The following is a 20,448-nucleotide window of genomic DNA, read 5'->3' as shown; positions in this document are numbered from 1 at the left end:
TATAATTAAAGACAGCCACTTTGACCTTCATTTTTCTTCTTCTGGCTAAACATTCTTAATTCTTTCAAAAGATACTCTTATAACAGTACGAATAGAAAAATCCATATCTTCTTCTTCTGTTTTATTTTTTCCCAAGCACTTGTTAAAACATTTTTTAAACATGTGGGTGTGTTTTAAAATTCTGAATTCCAAATTCTATTGCTCCCTCCCTTCCTTCCCTTTTCTCTTCTTATAACTATAAGCAATCAAACATAGTTTATAAATGTGCAACGTGTAAACCATTTCCATATTAGTCATTTTGTACAAGAAGATTAAAATTAAAATAAAGGAAAATGAAAGAAAGTGAAAAATAGCATGTTTCAGTTTATATGCAGACAATATGAGTTCTTCCTCTGGAAGTGGTTAGTATCTTCATTATTACTTCTTTGGGATTGTCATGATTTATTGAATTGCTGAGAATAGCTAAGTCACTCACAGTTCTTCATTGTACAACATTTCCATTTCAGAATATGATGTATCCCTTTGCATCACTGTTCATGTAAGTCTTTCCAGGTTTTTCCATAATCATCTAGCTTGTCATGTTTTATGGCATAATAATATTCTATAAAAATCATATACTACACTTTGTTTAGCCATTTCCCAATTGCTGGATATCCCTTTGATTTCTAATTTTTAGTCATCACCAAAAGAGCTGCTATAAATATTTTGTTTATAAATAGGACCTATTTCCCCCCTCCCTTTTTAGTGTCTTAGACCTAGCAGTGGTATTGCTGGATCAAAGTTCATACACAGTTTATAACACTTTGGGCATAGATTTAAGTTGTTCTCCACAATGCTGGGGTTAGATCATAGCTCCAATAATATAGTATGGTGTGTGTTCCCATTTTCTCCCATCTCCTCCAACATTTATCAATCCTTTTTGGTCATATTAATCAATCTACAATATCATACTGTTTCCCATGCAACCCCTCTGGGAGAATAAGTTGTTTCTCCTCCTCCTCTTCTTTCTCCTTTTCCTCATCCTCTCTTTTTTTCTTTCCTTTTTTGCCTTCTTGTTCTTGTTCTTCTTGTTCTTGTTCTTGTTCTTCTTCTTTTTTTCTTCTTCTTTTTCCTCCTTCTCCTTTCCTTTATCCAGTTCATTTATAGATGAAAAAACTGAGGCAAAGAGGGTTAAATGAGTGGCTCAAGATCACATAGGTTGTAAATGCTTGAGGCCAGATTTGAACTCCAGAATTTTATCCACTGTGACACTTAGTTGTCTCTGTATCACATTACATTCACATAATATAATTTGTTTGGCCATTACACAAGGGATGGACACCTATTTAGTTTTCTGATAATTTTTACTAGAAAAAGAATTGCTGTGAGTATTTTTTTGACCTATGCTTTTCATCATTTTTTGATCTTTTTGGAATGCAATGATATTTAAGGTCAAAGAGTATGTATAATTTAGTAATTTTTTGTGGCAGAATTTTGTTTTCCAAAATGTTTGGACCAATACATAGCTCCACCAACAGTACATCAATGTATTGATCTATCACCAGCTTCTCCAATAATTGTAATTTCCATTTTTGTCAGCCTTTCCAAGAATTTCTTCTTCTCTTGTGATTTTTCTATTATTTCCTTTGCAATGCTTAATATCTAAGACTTCTGAACTCACTGGGGGGGACAAAACAGAGCATCAACCTTTCAATCTCACACTATTAATATATTTTTTGTTTTTTATCTGCAGATCATCTAATGTCTGTTAGGAGAACTGTCTCAATGGATAAAACAAATGACTCTGTGGTAACTGAATTTGTGCTCCTGGGACTGTCTGCTTCTTTGGAGATGAAGATTCTTCTTTTCTTATTTATTTTTTCATTCTATGTGGGAATTGTGTTGGGAAACCTTTTCATTGTATTCACTGTGGTTTGTGACCCTCACCTACACTCCCCCATGTACTTCTTGCTGGCCAACCTCTCCTTCATTGACTTGGGTCTATCTTCTACCACAGCCCCAAGGATGATCACTGACATTTTCAGTGAGCATAAGGCAATTTCTTTCCCAGGGTGTATGATACAGATGTTCTTTGTTCATGTCATGGGAGGAACTGAGATGGTCCTACTCATAGCCATGGCTTATGACAGATACACAGCCATCTGCAAGCCCCTCCACTATTTGACCATAATGAGCCGTAAAACATGTATTTGTTTTGTAGTGACTGCCTGGGTGATTGGAGTGATCCATGCTGTGTCTCAGTTTGTTTGCATTGTAAACTTGCCCTTCTGTGGCCCTAACAAGATTGATAGCTTTTACTGTGATTTTCCTCGGGTGGCAGAACTTGCCTGTACAGATAGCAACTGGGTAGAGCATGTGGTCACTGCTAACAGTGGGCTCATTTCTATGGGGACCTTCTTCCTCTTAATCATGTCCTACATCTTCATCCTTGTCACTGTGAGACATCACTCTTCTGCTGGTTTGTCCAAGGCTTTCTCCACGCTATCAGCTCACATCACTGTGGTGTTTTTGTTCTTTGCTCCATGTTTCTTTATGTATGTATGGGAATTCCCCACCTTATCATTGGATAAATTTTTGGCCGTTCTTGACTTTGTTGTTACCCCACTTTTGAATCCTGCCATCTATACATTTAGGAACAAGGACATGAAGGTGGCAATGAAAAGACTGAGCAGGAAAATTGTAAGTTCCAAGGAGACATCATGATGGATTTTATGAAATAAAATCAAGGGACACTTCAGGATTGTGTTCAATGCTTCCAGACTTATGTAGGGTGTAGCATAAAAACAGATATGGCCTAGAGCACCCTAAGAAGATGTTCTGTATTTTAGAGATATAGCTCTTTTACTCATCAGCAGGAATAGAGCAATACCCTATTCCTACCTTCTACTTCATCATTTGGAGCACACAGAGAAGACAATCTTAATTTCTGAGTTTAATGAATTTAACACCATCAGTTTTCATGTACCTCACTCAGTGTAATATTGTTGTAAGAAACTGTACTTTCAATTATTCTTGGCTCTTGTTGGGCTTAGCAATAATAATCTCAGAAAAATAACATTTTTTCATGGAAATTCCATGGTCCCAAACTATATAGTACTGGTTTTTATTAACCAAGTAACAAGAGTCCATACTCCTTAGCTTTACATTCGGTGTCCTTCAGATTATGACTTTTACCTATTTTTTCAGCCTTATTGGATACTATGAATTATTAAATGTTTTTGATTTCAACAAAATCTACTTGCCATGTCCTAGATTGGTATCTTATTCTTCTACCTCCATACTATTGCTTATGTTGGTTTTAGCCCTTTGTCTTCTCATTTATTCTCCTTTAGTTTAACTAATCTGTTGGGACCATCATTTAATGCTTAATTAAAATATCTCCTAATAAAGTTTTTCAGACTTCTTAAAGGTACTGAATGCTTTTTAACTCCTGCTAGACATGCTGTATTCATTTTTTTCTTTTATATTTTTTCTCATCTAAAGATCATATACCCTTCTTTTATTAACATCTTCCTTTTGGTTAATTTTTTATATGCAAATTTTTAAACTGAGTTTTCTTTATTCTGAGATATTTATTAATTTCAAAAAAATTTTTTTCCTTTTTTATGTTCCCATATTACTCACTCTCTGACTGATTCCTTCTCCTCTGATGGTAGTTTTACTGAGGTCCATTTTCCAAAGTTCTCTCAACCTAAGTGCTGGGCTCTTTCCCTCCCACTCAGTGGAATGCTACACATTCACACACACACACATGTTCTACTCCAGTTCTCTCTATTTCTCAATTATCTACCTAAGTCCTATTATAGCACATAAGAGTGTTACAATACCAGCCTTGGGGAAGTTTCTGCTCTTTGATTTTTTAGTACTGGGAGAAGGAAAGATTGAGTTCAAATCAATTGCAAGCTTTTAGGTTGAGTTGTTTAGGCCTACTATAGGAATGAGGTGTTTGGCAGAGGAGATGCTGAGTGAATACCTTAGAGGATAAGAATTAGTCTTCTTTGTTCCTTATCCATTGAATTATCGCCTCATTTTGGTTCTAGGTTCTTAGACCATGGAGATATCTGAAATTGCTTTATCTCTTATACTTAATTCCCATGTTAGAGAGGTTTTTTAGAGCCTTATTATCGATAATGCATTTTTTATTTAATTGTAAATCCCTTTACTTCAAAGAATGTGTATGTTTTGGTTTTATATTGGATATAATATCTGCCAAAATGTGTCACACAGAGTAGATTCTTGATAAAAGAAGAAGAAAGTAATCAGATTGGAAGAAATAAAATATAGAATAGTTTAAGTTGGAGGAATAGGCATGACAAATCCATATTGATTTTGTTAAAACTCAGCAGATTACATTTTCATAATTTACTCTATACTCATTACTCATTCAGGTGGGAATTTTTCCAGGAAAAATAAATGTAATTCACTGTAATATTATCAAGACCCTTAATCTGGAGTATGTAAATTTGTATTTTTGCTTGTTTCCTCATTTTCCTATGTGTAGGAATAATATCACCACAATAATAAAGCTATAAGATTTCAGAAAGCAAGAAAAACTTTTTCTAGCAAGGAATTTTAGGAAGGAAACACTTGATTTTGTCAAAAGCTAAAAGCTAAACATACACTTTGGAGAGGGGAAATGAAATAGTTTATGCATTATTACATCTTCAAGTAGCAAAAATTAGTTGAGAGAAAAATAATTTCTACTCAATAAAGATAGAAAAACCATCATAGTCCAGTCTACCCTCCTTACCATTAAGTTGTTGAATGGGCAGTTTGCCTTGCTTTCCTGCCAGGTTCAAGAATGTCTAGGAGAAACAACTATTACACAGAAGAGAATTTTTCTATGTAGGTGTCTGAAATCCAACATAAATATCTGAAATTCAGTTTTATTTGATTAGGGTGTCCATCTGGAAACAAATTCCATAAACCTTATAAAGGTATGTTAAACCATAAGGCAGGATACTCACATTTTTAAAGCATTAATAAAGTACTTGGTGCATAGTATGTATTATATAAATTATTATTCTTTTTCCTTTTTAAAAAATGCTTTTAGGAAAAGAGATAAGTGGTGCAATTTGGTTCCTTTTCCAAGCCAATAACTTCTGATTTCTTTTATTTTGTCACGATGGCTGTGTTTTGGATTGTATTTCCTTAAGGCAGGACACTTAAAAAAAATAAGAGTAGATGTAATTAGTAGGGGTGGCAGAATATAGGCAGTAATCCAGCTGAACTATTTTAACATTCTCCTCTAAACAACTTTAAAATAATGACTCAAATAAAATTTTGGAGCAACAGAGCCAAAAAACAAGGCCAAAAAAAGTACATTTTTTTCCTATCTGAGGGCAGTTTAGGAGGTCAGCAAGAGAGATCTGTGACTCTTTCTTGGGATTTGGCCTGTAATATAGCTGGAGAGTCTGGAATGAACCTTAGAGTAGATTGCTACTGGGGCAGCAGCAGCAGTAGCACCTTTTGGCGCTTTCAAATCAAGGACAGCCCTGGAGTAAAATTTTTGGTCATAAAGAGATTAAAGGGAATACCCTAATTGTCAGCTCCATTGCCCATATGTTGTTCTAGGATGCAGTTCCAAGGCAGAGAAAAGCACTTATGATTATTCACAAGCAATCAGGGGCCCTGGTCTCAGTTCAAAAGTAAAGAGAAACATTATTTTTTATAACTATAGGGGATCAGGGGAACTGGTCAAAGACCCAGAGAAAAGAGGAACAATAGAACTTGCAACTGCCAGGAAATGGATTCTTTTTGGGTAAAGAACATATCCTCTCCTCAGATCACATCACTTTAGAAGCACTGACAACATGCGGACCTTTAGAATTAGTTCCTAAAGCAGAAGCACAAAAATGTCTGAAATTTTGGATAGTTTCTCTCAAACCTCAAGTGAGCAAAGCCCAACTTTAATACAAAGTTCTTTTTTTTCCCCTACATCCTTATTATTATTATTATTATTTGAAATAATTTTTTATTGATAGAACCCATGCCAGGGTAATTTTTTTACAGCATTATCCCTTGCATTCACTTCTGTTCCGATTTTTTCCCTCCCTCCCTCCACCCCCTTCCCCAGATGGCAAGCAATCCTTTACATGTTGAATAGGTTACAGTATATCCTAGATACAATATATGTGTGCAGAACCAAACAGTTCTCTTGTTGCACAGAAAGAATTGGATTCAGAAGGTATAAATAACCCGGGAAGAAAAACAAAAATGCAAGCAGTTTATATTCATTTCCCAGTGTTCTTTCTTTGGGTGTAGCTGCTTTTGTCCATCTTTGATCAATTGAAACTGAATTAGCTCTCTTTATCGAAGAGATCCACTTCCATCAGAATACATCCTCAAATAGTATCATTGTTGAGGTATATAATGATCTCCTGGTTCTGCTCATTTCATTTAGCATCAGTTCATGTAAGTCTCACCAGTCCTCTCTGTATTCATCCTGCTGGTCATTCCTTACAGAACAATAATATTCCATAACATTCATATACCACAATTTACTCAACCATTCTCCAATTGATGGGCATCCATTCATTTTCCAGCTTCTAGCCACTACAAACAGGGCTGCCACAAACATTTTGGCACATACAGGTCCCTTTCCCTTCTTTAGCATCTCTTTGGGATATAAGCCCAGTAGTAGCACAGCTGGATCAAAGTGTATGCACAGTTTGATAACTTTTTGAGCATAGTTCCAAATTGCTCCCCAGAATGGCTGGATGTGTTCAGAATTCCACCAACAATGTATCAGTGTCCCTGTTTTCCCACATCCCCTCCAACATTCCACATTATCTTTCCCTGTCACTCTAGCCAATCTGACAGGTATATAGTGGTATCTCAGAGTTGTCTTAATTTGCATTTCTCTGATTAATAATGATTTGGAGCATATTTTCATATGGCTATAAATAGTTTTAATTTCTTCGTCTAAGAATTGTCCTTTGACCATTTATCAATTGGAGAATGGCTTGATTTCTTATAAGAGTCAAATCTCTATATATTTTGGAAATGAGGCCTTTATCAGAACCTTTGATTATAAAAATGTTTTCCCAGTTTATTGTTTCCCTTCTAATCTTGTCTGCATTTGTTTTGTTTGTACAAAAACTTTTCAATTTTATATAATCAAAATTTTCTATTTTGTGGTCAATAGTGATCTCTAGTTCTTCTTTGGTCATAAATTCCTCCCTCTTCCACAGGTCTGAGAGGTAAACTATCCTATGCTCTTCCAATTTATTTATAATCTTATTTTTTATGCCTAGGTCATGAACCCATTTTGACCTTATCTTGGTGTATGGTGTTAAGTGTAGGTCAATGCCTAGTTTCTGCCATACTAATTTCCAATTTTCCCAGCAATTTTTGTCAAATAATGTGTCCTTATCCCCAAAATTGGGTCCTTTGGGTTTGTAAAAAACTAGATTATTAAAGCTATTGGCTGTTTTGTCCTTTGAAGCTAATCTATTCCATTGATCAACTAGTCTATTTCTTAGGCAATAGCAGATGGTTTTAGTAACTGCTGCTTTATAATATAATTTTAGATCTGATACAGCTTCATTTGATCTTTTTCCCCATTAATTCCCTTGAAATTCTTGACCTTTTGTTTTTCCATATGAATTTTGTTGTTATTTTTTCTAAATCATCAAAATAGTTTTTTGGGCGTCTGACTGGTATAGCGCTAAATAAATAGATTAGTTTAGGTAGTATTGTCATCTTTATTATATTTGCTCGCCCAATCCAAGAGCATTTAATATTTTTCCAGTTGGTTAGATCAGACTTAATTTGTGTGGAAAGTGTTTTGTAGTTTTGCTCATAAAGTTTCTGATTTTCCCTTGGCAGATAGATTCCTAAATATTTTATACAATCAGTAGTTACTTTAAATGGAATTGCTCTTTGTAACTCTAACTGTTAGTTTTTTTTTAGTAATATATAAGAATGCTGATGACTTATGTGGGTTTATTTTGTATCCTGCAACTTTGCTAAAGGTGTGGATTGTTTCTAATAACTTTTTAGTAGAGTCTCTGGGGTTCTTTGAGTATACCATCATATCATCAGCAAAGAGTGAGAATTTGGTTTCCTCATTGCCTGTTCTTATTCCTTTAATCTCTTTTTCAACTCTTATTGTGAGAGGTAGCAGTTCTAATACAATATTAAATAGTAATGGTGATAATGGGCAACCTTGTTTCACTCCTGATCTTATTGGGAATGGTTGCAGTTGTCCCCGTTACATATGATGCTTACTGCTGGTTTTAAAAAGATGCTACTGATTATTTTAAGGAAAAGTCCATTTATTCCTATACTCTCAAGAGTTTTTAATAGGAATGGATGTTGGATTTTATCAAATGCTTTTTCTGCATCTATTGAGATGATCATATGGTTTTTGTTCATTTGATTATTAATATGGCTAATTATACTGATAGTTTTCCTAATATTGAACCAGCCCTGCACTCCTGGTATAAATCCTACTTGATCGTGGTGTATTATCCTGGGGATGATTTTCTGTATTCTTTTTGCTAATATCTTTTTTGAGATTTTAGCATCAATATTCATTAGGGAGATTGGTCTATAATTTTCTTTCTCTGTTTTCAACCTACCTGGTTTAGGTATCAGTACCATGTCTGTGTCATAAAAAGAATTTGGTAGGACTCCTTCATTCCCTATTTTTTCAAATAGTTTATAAAGCATTGGGGCTAATTGTTCTTTGAATGTTTGGTAGAATTCACATGTAAATCCATCTGGTCCCGGGGATTTTTTTTTAGGGAGTTGATTAATAGCTTGTTCTATTTCTATTTCTGAAATGGGACTATTTAAGCAATTTACTTCCTCCTCTGATAATCTGGGAAGCCTATATTTTTGGAGGTAGTCATCTATTTCGCTTAGGTTATCAAATTTATTGGCATAAAGTTGGGTAAAGTAACTCCTTATTATTTCTTTAATTTCCTCTTCATCAGTGGAAAGTTCTCCTTTTTCATTTTTAAGACTGCTAATATGATTTCCCTCTCTCCTTTTTCTAATCAGATTTACCAAAGGTTTATCAATTTTATTGTTTTTTTCATAAAACCAACTCTTACTTTATTTATTAGTTCAATAGTTTTTTTTACTTTCTATATTATTAATTTCTCCTTTTAATTTTAGAATTTCAAGTTTAGTAATTGATTGGGGGTTTTTAATTTGGTCTTTTTCTAACTTTTTAAGTTCCAGGCCCAATTCATTGATCTTCTCTTTTTCTATTTTATTCAAGTAAGCCTCTAATGATATAAAATTTCCCCTTATTACTGCTTTGGCTGCATCCCATAAATTTTGATATGATGTCTCATCGTTGTCATTATCTTAAGTGAAATTATTAATTGTGTCTATAATTTGCTGTTTCACCCAATTATTCTTTAAGATGAGATTATTTAGTTTCTAATTACTTTTTGGTCTATTTACACCTAACTTTTTGTTGAATGTAATTTTTATTGCATTGTGATCTGAAAAGAAAGCATTTACTATTTCTGCCTTCCTGCATTTAATTTTGAGGTCTTTATGTCCTAATATATGGTCAATTTTTGTGTAGGTTCCATGAACTGCTGAGAAGAAAGTATACTCCTTTCTGTCACCATTCAGTTTTCTCCAGAGATCTATTATACCTAATTCTTTTAATATTCTATTTACCTCTTTAATTTCTTTCTTATTTGTTTTGTGATTTGATTTATCTAAATCTGAGAGTGCAAGATTGAGATCTCCCACTATTATAGTTTTGCTGTCCATTTCTTCTTGCAACTCTCTTAACTTCTCTTTAAGGAAATTAGATGCTATACCACTTGGTGCATATATGTTTAATACTGATATTGCTTCATTGTCTATAGTACCCTTAAGCAAGATATAGTTTCCTTCCTTATCTCTTTTAATTAGATCAATCTTTGCTTTTGCTTGATCTGAGATAAGGATGGCTACCCCTGCTTTTTTGACTTCACCTGACGCGTAATAGATTCTGCTCCAGCCTTTTACCTTTACTCTGTATGTATCTCCCTGTTTTAAATGTGTTTCCTATAAACAACAGATTGTACGGTTCTGACTTTTGATCCAGTCTGCTATCCGCCTCCTCTTTATGGGAGAGTTCATCCAATTCACATTTACGGTTAAAATAACCAATTCTGTATTTCCTGCCATCCTAATATCCCCAGATTATACTTTTCTTTTTCTTGCCCTCCTTCCCTTCTTCCCTAGTATTAAACTTATTGGTCCCACTAATGACACGCAGCTCTCCCTCTTTAGTATCCCTCTCTCCTCCCTTTGAATCCCTTCCCCTTTCTTGTACCCTTTCCTTATTACTCTTTTTCCTTCTCCCTTTTCCTCTCCCACTTTTTTTTCCCTTTTTTTAAAAAATTTAATATCTTTTTATTGATAGAACGCATGCCAGGGTAATTTTTTACAGCATAATCCCTTGCATTCACTTCTGTTTTGATTTTTCCCCTCCCTCCCTCCACCCCTTCCCCCAGATGGCAAGCAGTCTTTTACATGTTGAATAGGTTACAGTATATCCTGGATACAATATATGTGTGCAGAACTGAACAGTTTTCTTGTTGCACAGGGAGAATTGAATTCAGAAGGTATAAATAACCCGGGAAGAAAAACAAAAATGCAAGCAATTTATATTCATTTCCCAGTGTTCTTTCTCTGGGTGTAGCTGCTTCTGTCCATCTTTGATCAATTAATGCTCTCTTTATCGAAGCAATCCACTTACATCAGAATACATCCTCAAACAGTATCGTTGTTGAGGTATATAATGATTTCCTGGTCCTGCTCATTTCACTCAGCATCAGTTCATGTAAGTCTCACCAGTCCTCTCTGTATTCATCCTGCTGGTCATTCCTTACAGAACAATAATATTCCATAACATTCATATACCACAATTTACTCAACCATTCTCCAATTGATGGACATCCTTTCATTTTCCAGCTTCTAGCCACTACAAACAGGGCTGCCACAAACATTTTGGCACATCCAGGTCCCTTTCCTTTCTTTAGTATCTCTTTGGGGTATAAGCCCAGTAGAAACACTGCTGGATCAAAGGGTATGCACAGTTTGATAACTTTTTGAGCATAGTTCCAAATTGCTCTCCAGAATGGCTGGATGTGTTCACAATTCCACCAACAATGTATCAGTGTCCCTGTTTTCCCACATCCCCTCCAACATTCCCCATTATCTTTCCCTGTCATTCTAGCCAATCTGACAGGTGTGTAGTGGTATCTCAGAGTTTTTTTAATTTGCATTTCTCTGATTAATAATGATTTGGAGCATATTTTCATATGTCTATAGTTTCAATTTCTTCATCTGAGAATTGTCTGTTCATATCCTTTGACCATTTATTAATTGGAGAATGGTTTGATTTCTTATAAATTAGAGTCAATTCTCTATATATTTTGGAAATGAGGCCTTTATCAGAACCTTTGATTGTAAAAATGTTTTCCCAGTTTATTGTTTCCCTTCTAATCTTGCTTGCATTTGTTTTGTTTGTACAAAAACTTTTCAGTTTGATATAATCAAAATTTTCTATGTTGTGGTCAATAGTGATCTCTAGTTCTTCTTTGGTCATAAATTCCTCCCTCTTCCACAGGTCTGCGAGGTAAACTATCCTATGCTCTTCCAATTTATTTATAAACTCATTCTTTATGCCTAGGTCATGAACCCATTTTGACCTTATCTTGGTGTACGGTATTAATTGTGGGTCAATGCCTAGTTTCTGCCATACTGATTTCCAATTTTCCCAGCAATTTTTGTCAAATAATGTGTTCTTATCCCAGAAACTGGTGTCTTTGGGTTTGTCAAACACTATATTATTAAAGTTATTGGCTGTTTTGTCCTTTGAACCTAACTTATTCCATTGATCAACTAGTCTATTTCTTAGCCAATACCAGATGGTTTTAGTAACTGCTGCTTTATAATATAATTTTAGATCTGGTACAGCTAGGCCACCTTCATTTGATTTTTTTTTCATTAATTCCCTTGAAATTATTGACCTTTTGTTTTTCCATATGAACTTTGTTGTTATTTTTTCTAATTCATCAAAGTAGTTTTTTGGGAGTCTGATTGGTATAGCGCTAAATAAGTAGATTAATTTAGGTAGTATTGTCATCTTTATTATATTTGCTCGCCCAATCCAAGAGCATTTAATATTTTTCCAGTTGGTTAGATCAGACTTAATTTGTGTGGAAAGTGTTTTGTAGTTTTGCTCATAAAGTTTCTGATTTTCCCTTGGCAGATAGATTCCTAAATATTTTATACAATCAGTAGTTACTTTAAATGGAATTTCTTTTTGTAACTCTAACTGTTGGGTTTTGTTAGTCATATATAAGAATGCTGATGATTTATGTGGGTTTATTTTATATCCTGCAACTTTGCTGAAGGTGTAGATTGTTTCTAATAACTTTTTGGTAGAATCTCTGGGGTTCTCTAAGTGTACCATCATATCATCAGCAACCTCTCCCACTTTTTAATAAGGTGAGAGAAGAATCTCTGCAAAACAAATATGTCAATTGTTTCCTCTTTGAGCCAACTCTGATGAGAGTAGGATTCACACAATGTTTCTCCCCCTCTCTAAGTTCCCTCAGATTTGATAGGTTTTTTTTGCCTCATTGTCATGTAGTTTCCCTCTTTTTATTTCCCCTTTTCCCTTTTTCTGACACTATCCCCTTTCCATTTCTACTTCCCTTTTCTTTGTTATATTGGTAAAATCAGATTATACATGTGGTTTTTATGTATATCCACAACAGAACTACAGTTCTCAAGAATTCCTTTTACCTTCTTCTATTTCTCCTGAGTCCTGTTGTTGGAGATCAAATTTTTTGTTTAAGTCTGGTTTTTTTTTTTTCCTTAGAAATAAATGGAATTCCTCTATCTCATTAAATGTCCATCTTCTTCCATGGAAAAAAATACTCAGAGGTAGTTTATTCTTGGTTGCATTCCAAGTTCTTTTGCCTTTCAGAATATCTGATTCCAGGCCCTTCGATCCTTTAATGTTGAGGCAGCCAGATCTTGCATGACCCTTATTGTGGCATATTGGTATTTGAACTGTTTTTTCCTGGCTGCTTGTAAAATTTTTTCTTTACTCTGAAAATTCTGAAGTTTGGGCACAATATTCCTCAGAGTCTTTATTTTAGGGTCTTTTTCAGAAGGTGTTCGATGAATTCTTTCAACGCCTATTTTCCCTTCCAGTTCTATTACTTCTGGGTAATTCTCTTTGATGATTTCCTGTAAAATAGTATCTAGGCTCTTTTTTTCATCATAATTTTCTGGTAGTCCGATGATCCTCAGGTTATCTCTCCTAGATCTATTTTCCAGGTCTGTTGTTTTTCCAAGTAAATATTTGACATTTTTTCTCAATCTTTCATTTTTTTGGTGTTGCTTGACTGATTCTTGATGTCTCAATGAATCAGTCATTTTTATTTGTTCAGTTCTGATTTTTAGTGAGTTATTTTCTTCATTAGCTTTTTTTTTTTTTTTTTTTTTACTTCTTTTTATATATGTCCGATTGAGTTGTTTTGCTCTATGGAATTTTTTTTCCATTTCACTAATTTTTTTTTTTTTAAGTGAGTTATTTTCTTTTTCCAATTCTCAAATTCTGTTTCCCTGCACTTCTTGGGAGTTTTTTACCTTTTCCAATTCACATTTCAGGAAGTTGTTTTCTTTTTCCACTTTATCAAATTTTTCTTTTAGTGAGTTATGTGCCTTTTTTGTACTCTCTTGCATAGCTTCTCTTTCCTTTCCCCATTTCTCTTCTAGCTCTCTTTTAAGGTTTTTAATAGTCTCCTCTAGGAGAGTCTTTTGTATTGGAGACCAACAATTGTCTGGAGACTGTCTGCTATTAGTTTCTTCAGGGTTGAAAATCTGTTCTCTTTCTGTATAGAAAATATCAATCCTCCTTTTGATTTTTTTACTCATTTTGTTAAAGCTTGAAAGGTCTGCCTTCAGAGCCAGGAGTATACCAGCTTCCTCTGCAGAGCAGTGAAAGGTATATGGACGGGTAGCTGTCCTGCCAATCGGCTATAAAAAGTAGTGAGGTACTGGAGTGCTCTGGGAATGAGTTCCCCACCTGAAAGTAACTCAGGCCTGCAGGGCTGAGCTGGGAAAGTGCCCTTCAAAGAACCCCCACTGTGTGAGATAACGACTGCCCTGGGGCTAGACACTGAGCAGTGAGAGTTTCACTTCCCAAGCCAAAACCTGCCCTTGGGCTGTGAGTGTTAGCAGTTGAGCAGTGAATGGATTTGCAGGGACCGGAAGAGTCTGCCCTGGAAGCACAGTCAGCTGGGGAGGTTCTATTGCCCCACACTGTGCAGATTAGAGGCTGCCCAGGCTGTGCCCCCCTGCCGTGCAGATTAGTAACTGCCCCGACAAAAGCCCCGAACTGTGGGATGTGGCTGCAGGGTTGAGGTAAAGTCTTTCTCTGTCACTTCCGGGTTTGAGGGGTTACAAACAGATGTCACTAGGTTCTGGCGTTTTTTAGAGGACCCGCTGTTTTAGGCTTTAATTTCTCTGCCAGTTTACTGCTTTGTAATCAAGGCCGAGCAGTTAGCCTATAGCAGAGTCGTCTCTATAACTTCTCTAGCCACAGAGATCACCCCTGCCCCTGGTCTGCTCAGGATGCTAGCCTCTTGCTGCCTGTGCTAGTCTGCTCCTGGCCCCTCAGGACAAACCTTTCCTGGCCAGCTTCCGGATTGACTTCGACTGGTAAATTGTAGTGCTTCTAATCTTCATGAATTTAAGCAGTGAAGAGTTATTTTTGAGGTTGGATTAAATAGTTGGTTATGAAGGTAATGAGAGGAGTTTAGAGAGCGTGTGTGCCTGCTCCACCATCTTGGCTTATAAATTTCAATGTTAAGAAATAGTATGGAAAAAAATGAGCAAACAATATTTAAAAAGACCCTAAAAACTAATATGTTGTCAGGGAGGACTAAGAAATAAACTCAGAAAAAGACAACAATATGAAAGTAGCTATGAATAAAACTTCAAAAAAAAAATGCTAATTGGATTCAAACCAAAAAGAATTTCTGGGAATGCTGAAGAAAGAGATAAAATTAGTATAGGAAAACTGAGAAAAGAAATGAAAGTGATGCAAGAAAAATTATTAAAAACAAATTAATAAATTGTTAAAAGAAACATAGAAGTCCATTGGGAAAATAGAGCCCCTTAAAAAGCAGAATTAGTACCCCCCCAAAAAAAACTATTAAAGCTCATTGCAGAAAATAAATTCTTAAAAATTATAGTTGTTCAAATGGAGGTTAATGACCCTATGAAACATGAAGAAACAATTACAAACTCCAGAATGAAGAATAAGAAAGAAAAGGGAAACATCTTATTGGAAAAATAATTGATTTGGAAAATGGATCAAAGAAAGATAATTTTGTAATGATTGGGCTATCTGAAAACAATATTGAATTAACAAAAGAACCTAGATATCATATCTCAAGGAATTATCAAGAAAAACTTCCCCTAAGATCCAGCAGATAAAATAGAAATGGAAACAATCCACTGATCATCTCTTGAAAGAGATCCCAAAATGAAAACTGCCAGGATTATTATTGAAAAATTTCAGAGTTTTCAGGTCACGGAAAAAATATTGTATGCAGCTAGAAAGAAACCATTTAAATAGCATGGAACCAATAATTGGGATAAAGTAGGATTTAGCTGCTTGCACCTTAAAATAGTGGAGGGCTTAAATTATGAGATTCTGGAAGGCAAAGAAGTTATAATTACAACTACCACCCACTTAGAAAAACTGATTATTATCCTTCTACATTTAACAAAATAGAAGACTTTCAAGTATTCCTGATGAGGAGACTAATGCTGAATAGAAAAACTGTCATTCAAATACGTGATTCAAAAGAAGCACAAAAGGGTAACAAAAGTAATTATAAGAGACTCAATAAAGTTAAAGTGTTTACATTTCTATGGGAAGATGAAACATGTAGCTCCTAAAAATTTCATGATTTTTAGGAGTCTACATAGATAAAGGGTATTAGTGTGAACTGATTATCTTGAAATACTATAAAAAAGTGAAAGCATAAGAAAGAGGAATGAACTAGGAGAAAGGAGAATGGAGATGTAAAATGGACAAAATATTCTCACATAAAAAGAGGAACTTAATGAAAAATTTTTATGAGAGAAAGGCAAATGGTGGGGAAGATGTGAACAATGCTTGAACCTCACTCTCTGCTGAATTGGTTCAAAAAGAAAAGCACACACACACATACACACACACACACACAGACACGAATGCTGTAATGATGATTAACTGTTTTAATTAATACAGTGGTCCAAGACACTTCTAAGCCAGGTGGGATTCAGAGCCAGAGAAGACAAGTGGACTGGAGGCGGGAGCTCAAGCTCTCAGAGCCAAGAGGAGACAGATTCATTTCATCTTCATCAGCCTCATGGTGGCTGGCCTGGATTCCTGCACTTCTCCACTGAAACCAAGACTCTGGAAGGCCTCTAATAAAGCTAGTCTGGGCCCCAGGCAAGGAGACAAGATTGTGAAGGAGATAATAAAGGATTTGGACTTTAATACCTGGCTATTAATTTGTGATAATTAATTTGCTGAAAGGAAGGCTGCCCCAAAGACCTCCAGAAAACCAACCAAGAACACGACAAATACTGATCTTGAAATGGAAAAGCACCCCAAAATGGGACTGTGAGAAACATAATCTTGAATCTTTGTAGTTAGAAGTTTATTACTAGTTCTTCACACCCTAATGCAGATGATATTTTTACACCCCCAGATGTGCTGTCCTGAAAAACTTAAGACCTTGACAACTTGATAAACTTAAAGAAATACTGTCTTACTGCTGTCTGGGAATGATACCCTTAGAGTGATAACTTTTGCCTTCTGTTTAGAATAGAAATTCCTTTTATTATGACAAATGTATCAAGAAACATTTTGATGTCTTTCTCTTCTTTCTATAAATATGTGCTGCTGAGATCACTCATTACTGACCTCTCCTGTCTTGGTATTGGGGGATCAGTCCTGGCCAGTAATAAATGCTCTTAAAACTTCATTATTTTGGGCGCCTTGTGTTTTCTCTCGCCTGGGTACTTCAGTCTCAGATAAAGCAAAAGCAAATATGCATATAATTAAAAGAGGAAATAAGCAAAATTTCTTGCTGAAAGTTTCTTTAGACAATGACATCATTTAAATAGTAAATATATATGTGCCAAAATGGTATAGCATCTATTTTTTGAAGTAGAAGTTGAATGAATTCCAGGAGAAAAGAGATAATAAACTATACTAGTAGGGAACCTTCACTTTCCCTTCTCAGAACTAGATAAATATAACAACAGCAATAATAACAGCAACAACAAAAAGCAGAACAAGAAAGAAGATAAGGAGACATGTAAAATTCTGGAAAAGTTAAACATGATAGATCTCTGGAGAAAATTGTATGGTAATAGAAATTAGAGAAATATACCTTTTCTCAGCAGTACATGGCACCTACACAAAAGTTGAACACATACTAGGGAATAAAAAAACATCACAACCAAATGCAGAAAAGCAGATATAGTAATAATATGAATTGTAATGCAATAAAATCATATTTAATAATGAACAATGGAGAGAGACAAAAAATAATTGGAAATTAAATAATCTAAGCCTAAAAAAGTGGGTCAAACAACAAATCAAAGAACAAATCATAGAACTAATTGATAATTTCATTAAAGAAAATTACAATGAGAAAATATACCAACATTTATTGAATATAGCCAAGGCAGTACTTAGAGAAAAAATTATATTTCTAATTGCTTACAACAACAAAAAAGTGATCAAAAGTGAAGATCAATGAATTGGGAACAAAATAAAAAAAAATAGAAAAATGAACAAATTAAAAATTTGCAATCCAATTAGAATTAGGTGTTAAGATAAATAAAGGATAGATAAAATTGAAAGTAAGAAAAACATTGAACTAATAAAACTAGAAATAGTTTTATGAAAAAAAAAACCACAGTAAAATAGGTAAGCAACTGGGTAATGTGATTAAAAAAGGAAAGAAGAAAATCACATTATTAGTACCAAAAATGAAATGGATGAATTTATTACCAATGAAAAGGAAATAAAAACAATTGTTAGGAACTATTTTGCCCAATTATATTCCAATAAATTCAAGAATCTAAATGAAATGGAACAATATCTACAAAAATATAAATTCCCAAGATTAACAGAGGAAATAAAATACTTAAATAAGCTAATCTTAAGAAAAAGAAATTGAACAAATGATCAAGGAATTTTTAAGAAAACATTCTAAGACCAGATCAATTCATAAGTGAATTCTATTAAACATTTAAAGAACAATTTAATTCCCATACTATATAAATTGTTTGGAAAAAAAAAAGCAAAGAAGGAGTCCTACCAAATTTCCTTTATGATATAGATATGGTGCTGATATCTAAACCAGGAAGGACTAAAAGAGAGAAAAAAAATTCCAAACCATTTTCCCTAATGAATATTTGTGCAAAATATTTCAATAAAATCCTAGGCAAAGTGATTATAACAATATATCACAAGGATCATAAATATGATCAAGTGGGATTTACATCAAGAATGCAGGACTGGTTTAATATTAGAAAAGCTGTCAGCATAATTGATCATATTCATACTAAAACCAACAGAAATCACATTATTATCTTATTAAATGCAGAAAAATGACAAAACACAGCATTCATTCCTATTAAAAAACATTAGTGAGTATAAAATAAATGGAGCTTAATTTAAAATGATATATAATATTTATTTAAAGTTACCAGTAAGCATTATATGTAATAGAGATAAGCTAGGAATCTCATTACAATCAGGGATGAAGCAGGGATGCCCATTATCAATTTTATCATATAATATTATACTAGAAATGTTAGCTATAGCAGTAAGAGGAAAAAGAAAGAAATTATATGAATTAGAAGAGACAATAAGGAAACAAAACTATCACTCTTTACAGGTGATATGAGGGCACATTTAGAAAATCCTAGTGTCAATTAATAGCTACACAAAATTATTAACAACTTTAGTAATGTTTCAGGATACAAAATAAACTCACATAAACATCAGCATTTCTTTATATTAGCAACAAAGTCCAGCAGCAAGAAAAAGGCAAATTCTATTTAGAATTACCTTAGACAATATAAAATACTTGGGAGTCTACTTGCCAAGCTAAAGCCAGGAACTACATCAATACAACTATAAAACACTTTTCACACAAATAAAGTCAGAGCTAGACAACTGAAAAATACTTATTGCTCAAGGATAGGTAGAATCAATATAATAATAAAAACGACAATTCTACCTAAATTAAGCTATTTACTCAGTGCCGTACCAATCAAACTGTCAGGGAATTACTTTACATAGTTAAAAATAATAAAATTCATTAGGAAAAACAAAAGGTCAAGAATATCAAGGGAATCATTGGGGAAAAAAAAGCAGGAAAGTAGTTCTAGCCATCCCAGACTTTAAATTGTATTATAAATTTGTCAGTGTCAAAACAATCTGCTACTGACTAAGACATAGAGAGATAGATGAGTGGAATACAATAGGTACAAATTACATTATAGTAAATGACCATAATAATAATAATAATAATAATATCAAAATACAAGCTTGTGAAATAAAAATTCACGAATTGACAAAAATTGCTGTCAAAACTGGAAAATAGTATGGCAGAAACTAGGTTTAGACCAACATTTCATATCCTATTCCAAGATAAAGTCAAAATGATTATATGATTTGCACATGAAGGGTGATATCACAAGAAAATTAAGAGAGCATAAGATACTTTATCAGATTTATGGATAAGGGAATAATTTAGAACTAAAGATGATAGAGAGCATCAAAAAATGTAAGATAGATACAAACAAAACCAGTGCAACTAAAAATATAAGGAAAGCAGAAAATTTGGAATTTTTGTTTGCAAGAAGTACCTCTGGACCAGCTAGGTGGGGTAGTGAATAGAGCACAGCCCTGAAGTCAGGAGGACCTGAGTTCAAATCTGGTCTCAGACACTTAACACTTCCTAGCTTTGTGATGCTGGGCAAGTCACAACCCCAATTTTCTCAGCAAAAAAAAAAAAAAAAAAAAAAAAAAAAAAAGGAAAAAAGAGAAAAAACTAATAGGAAGAAAAAGAAAAAATTAATTTCTCAAATATACAAAAAAGGAAATAAATTTATAAAATGACAAATCATTCCCAAATTCATACATAGTCAAAATAAGGCTGGTGACTTGCATAACCCTTTCTCACTTAAATGCAATTCACTTGCATATCATGGCATAACTTCCCTGATGTCTACCAAATGTCATGGTTCTCTTTGGCACAAAGGACAAACCATAATCTTTGTGAGTAGGAATAGGAGCTGTTCTACTGGGAAGCCAAGTGGAATTGGCCAGTTAACCAATTCTCTCTCTTCTCTTCTCTTCTCTTCTCTTCTCTTCTCTTCTCTTCT

The 20,448-nt window shown here is 34.1% G+C and overlaps 1 protein-coding gene and 1 long non-coding RNA gene across 2 annotated transcripts in view; both read left to right on the top strand.

Annotated features, from left to right (window-relative positions):
* The window catches only part of LOC127549182 (uncharacterized), a 30,396-nt gene extending 13,372 nt beyond the window's left edge, over positions 1-17,024 (top strand). Inside the window, exon 2 of the long non-coding RNA XR_007950532.1 lies at positions 16,283-17,024. This is a non-coding gene — a long non-coding RNA (uncharacterized LOC127549182). The remainder of the gene's footprint in view (positions 1-16,282) is intronic.
* Positions 1,741-2,703, top strand: LOC127549155 (olfactory receptor 4F15-like). The gene has a single exon (XM_051976988.1). The coding sequence runs from the start codon at positions 1,741-1,743 to the stop codon at positions 2,701-2,703; it is 963 nt and encodes a 320-aa protein (XP_051832948.1).
* Positions 17,025-20,448: the final 3,424 nt, after the last annotated feature.

The sequence above is a fragment of the Antechinus flavipes genome, chromosome 2, assembly GCF_016432865.1.
Source record: "Antechinus flavipes isolate AdamAnt ecotype Samford, QLD, Australia chromosome 2, AdamAnt_v2, whole genome shotgun sequence".
NCBI classification, from domain to species: Eukaryota; Metazoa; Chordata; class Mammalia; order Dasyuromorphia; family Dasyuridae; genus Antechinus; species Antechinus flavipes.
The sequence above is the reverse complement of the archived record's forward strand: the minus strand, read 5'-3'. Positions and strand labels throughout refer to the sequence as shown.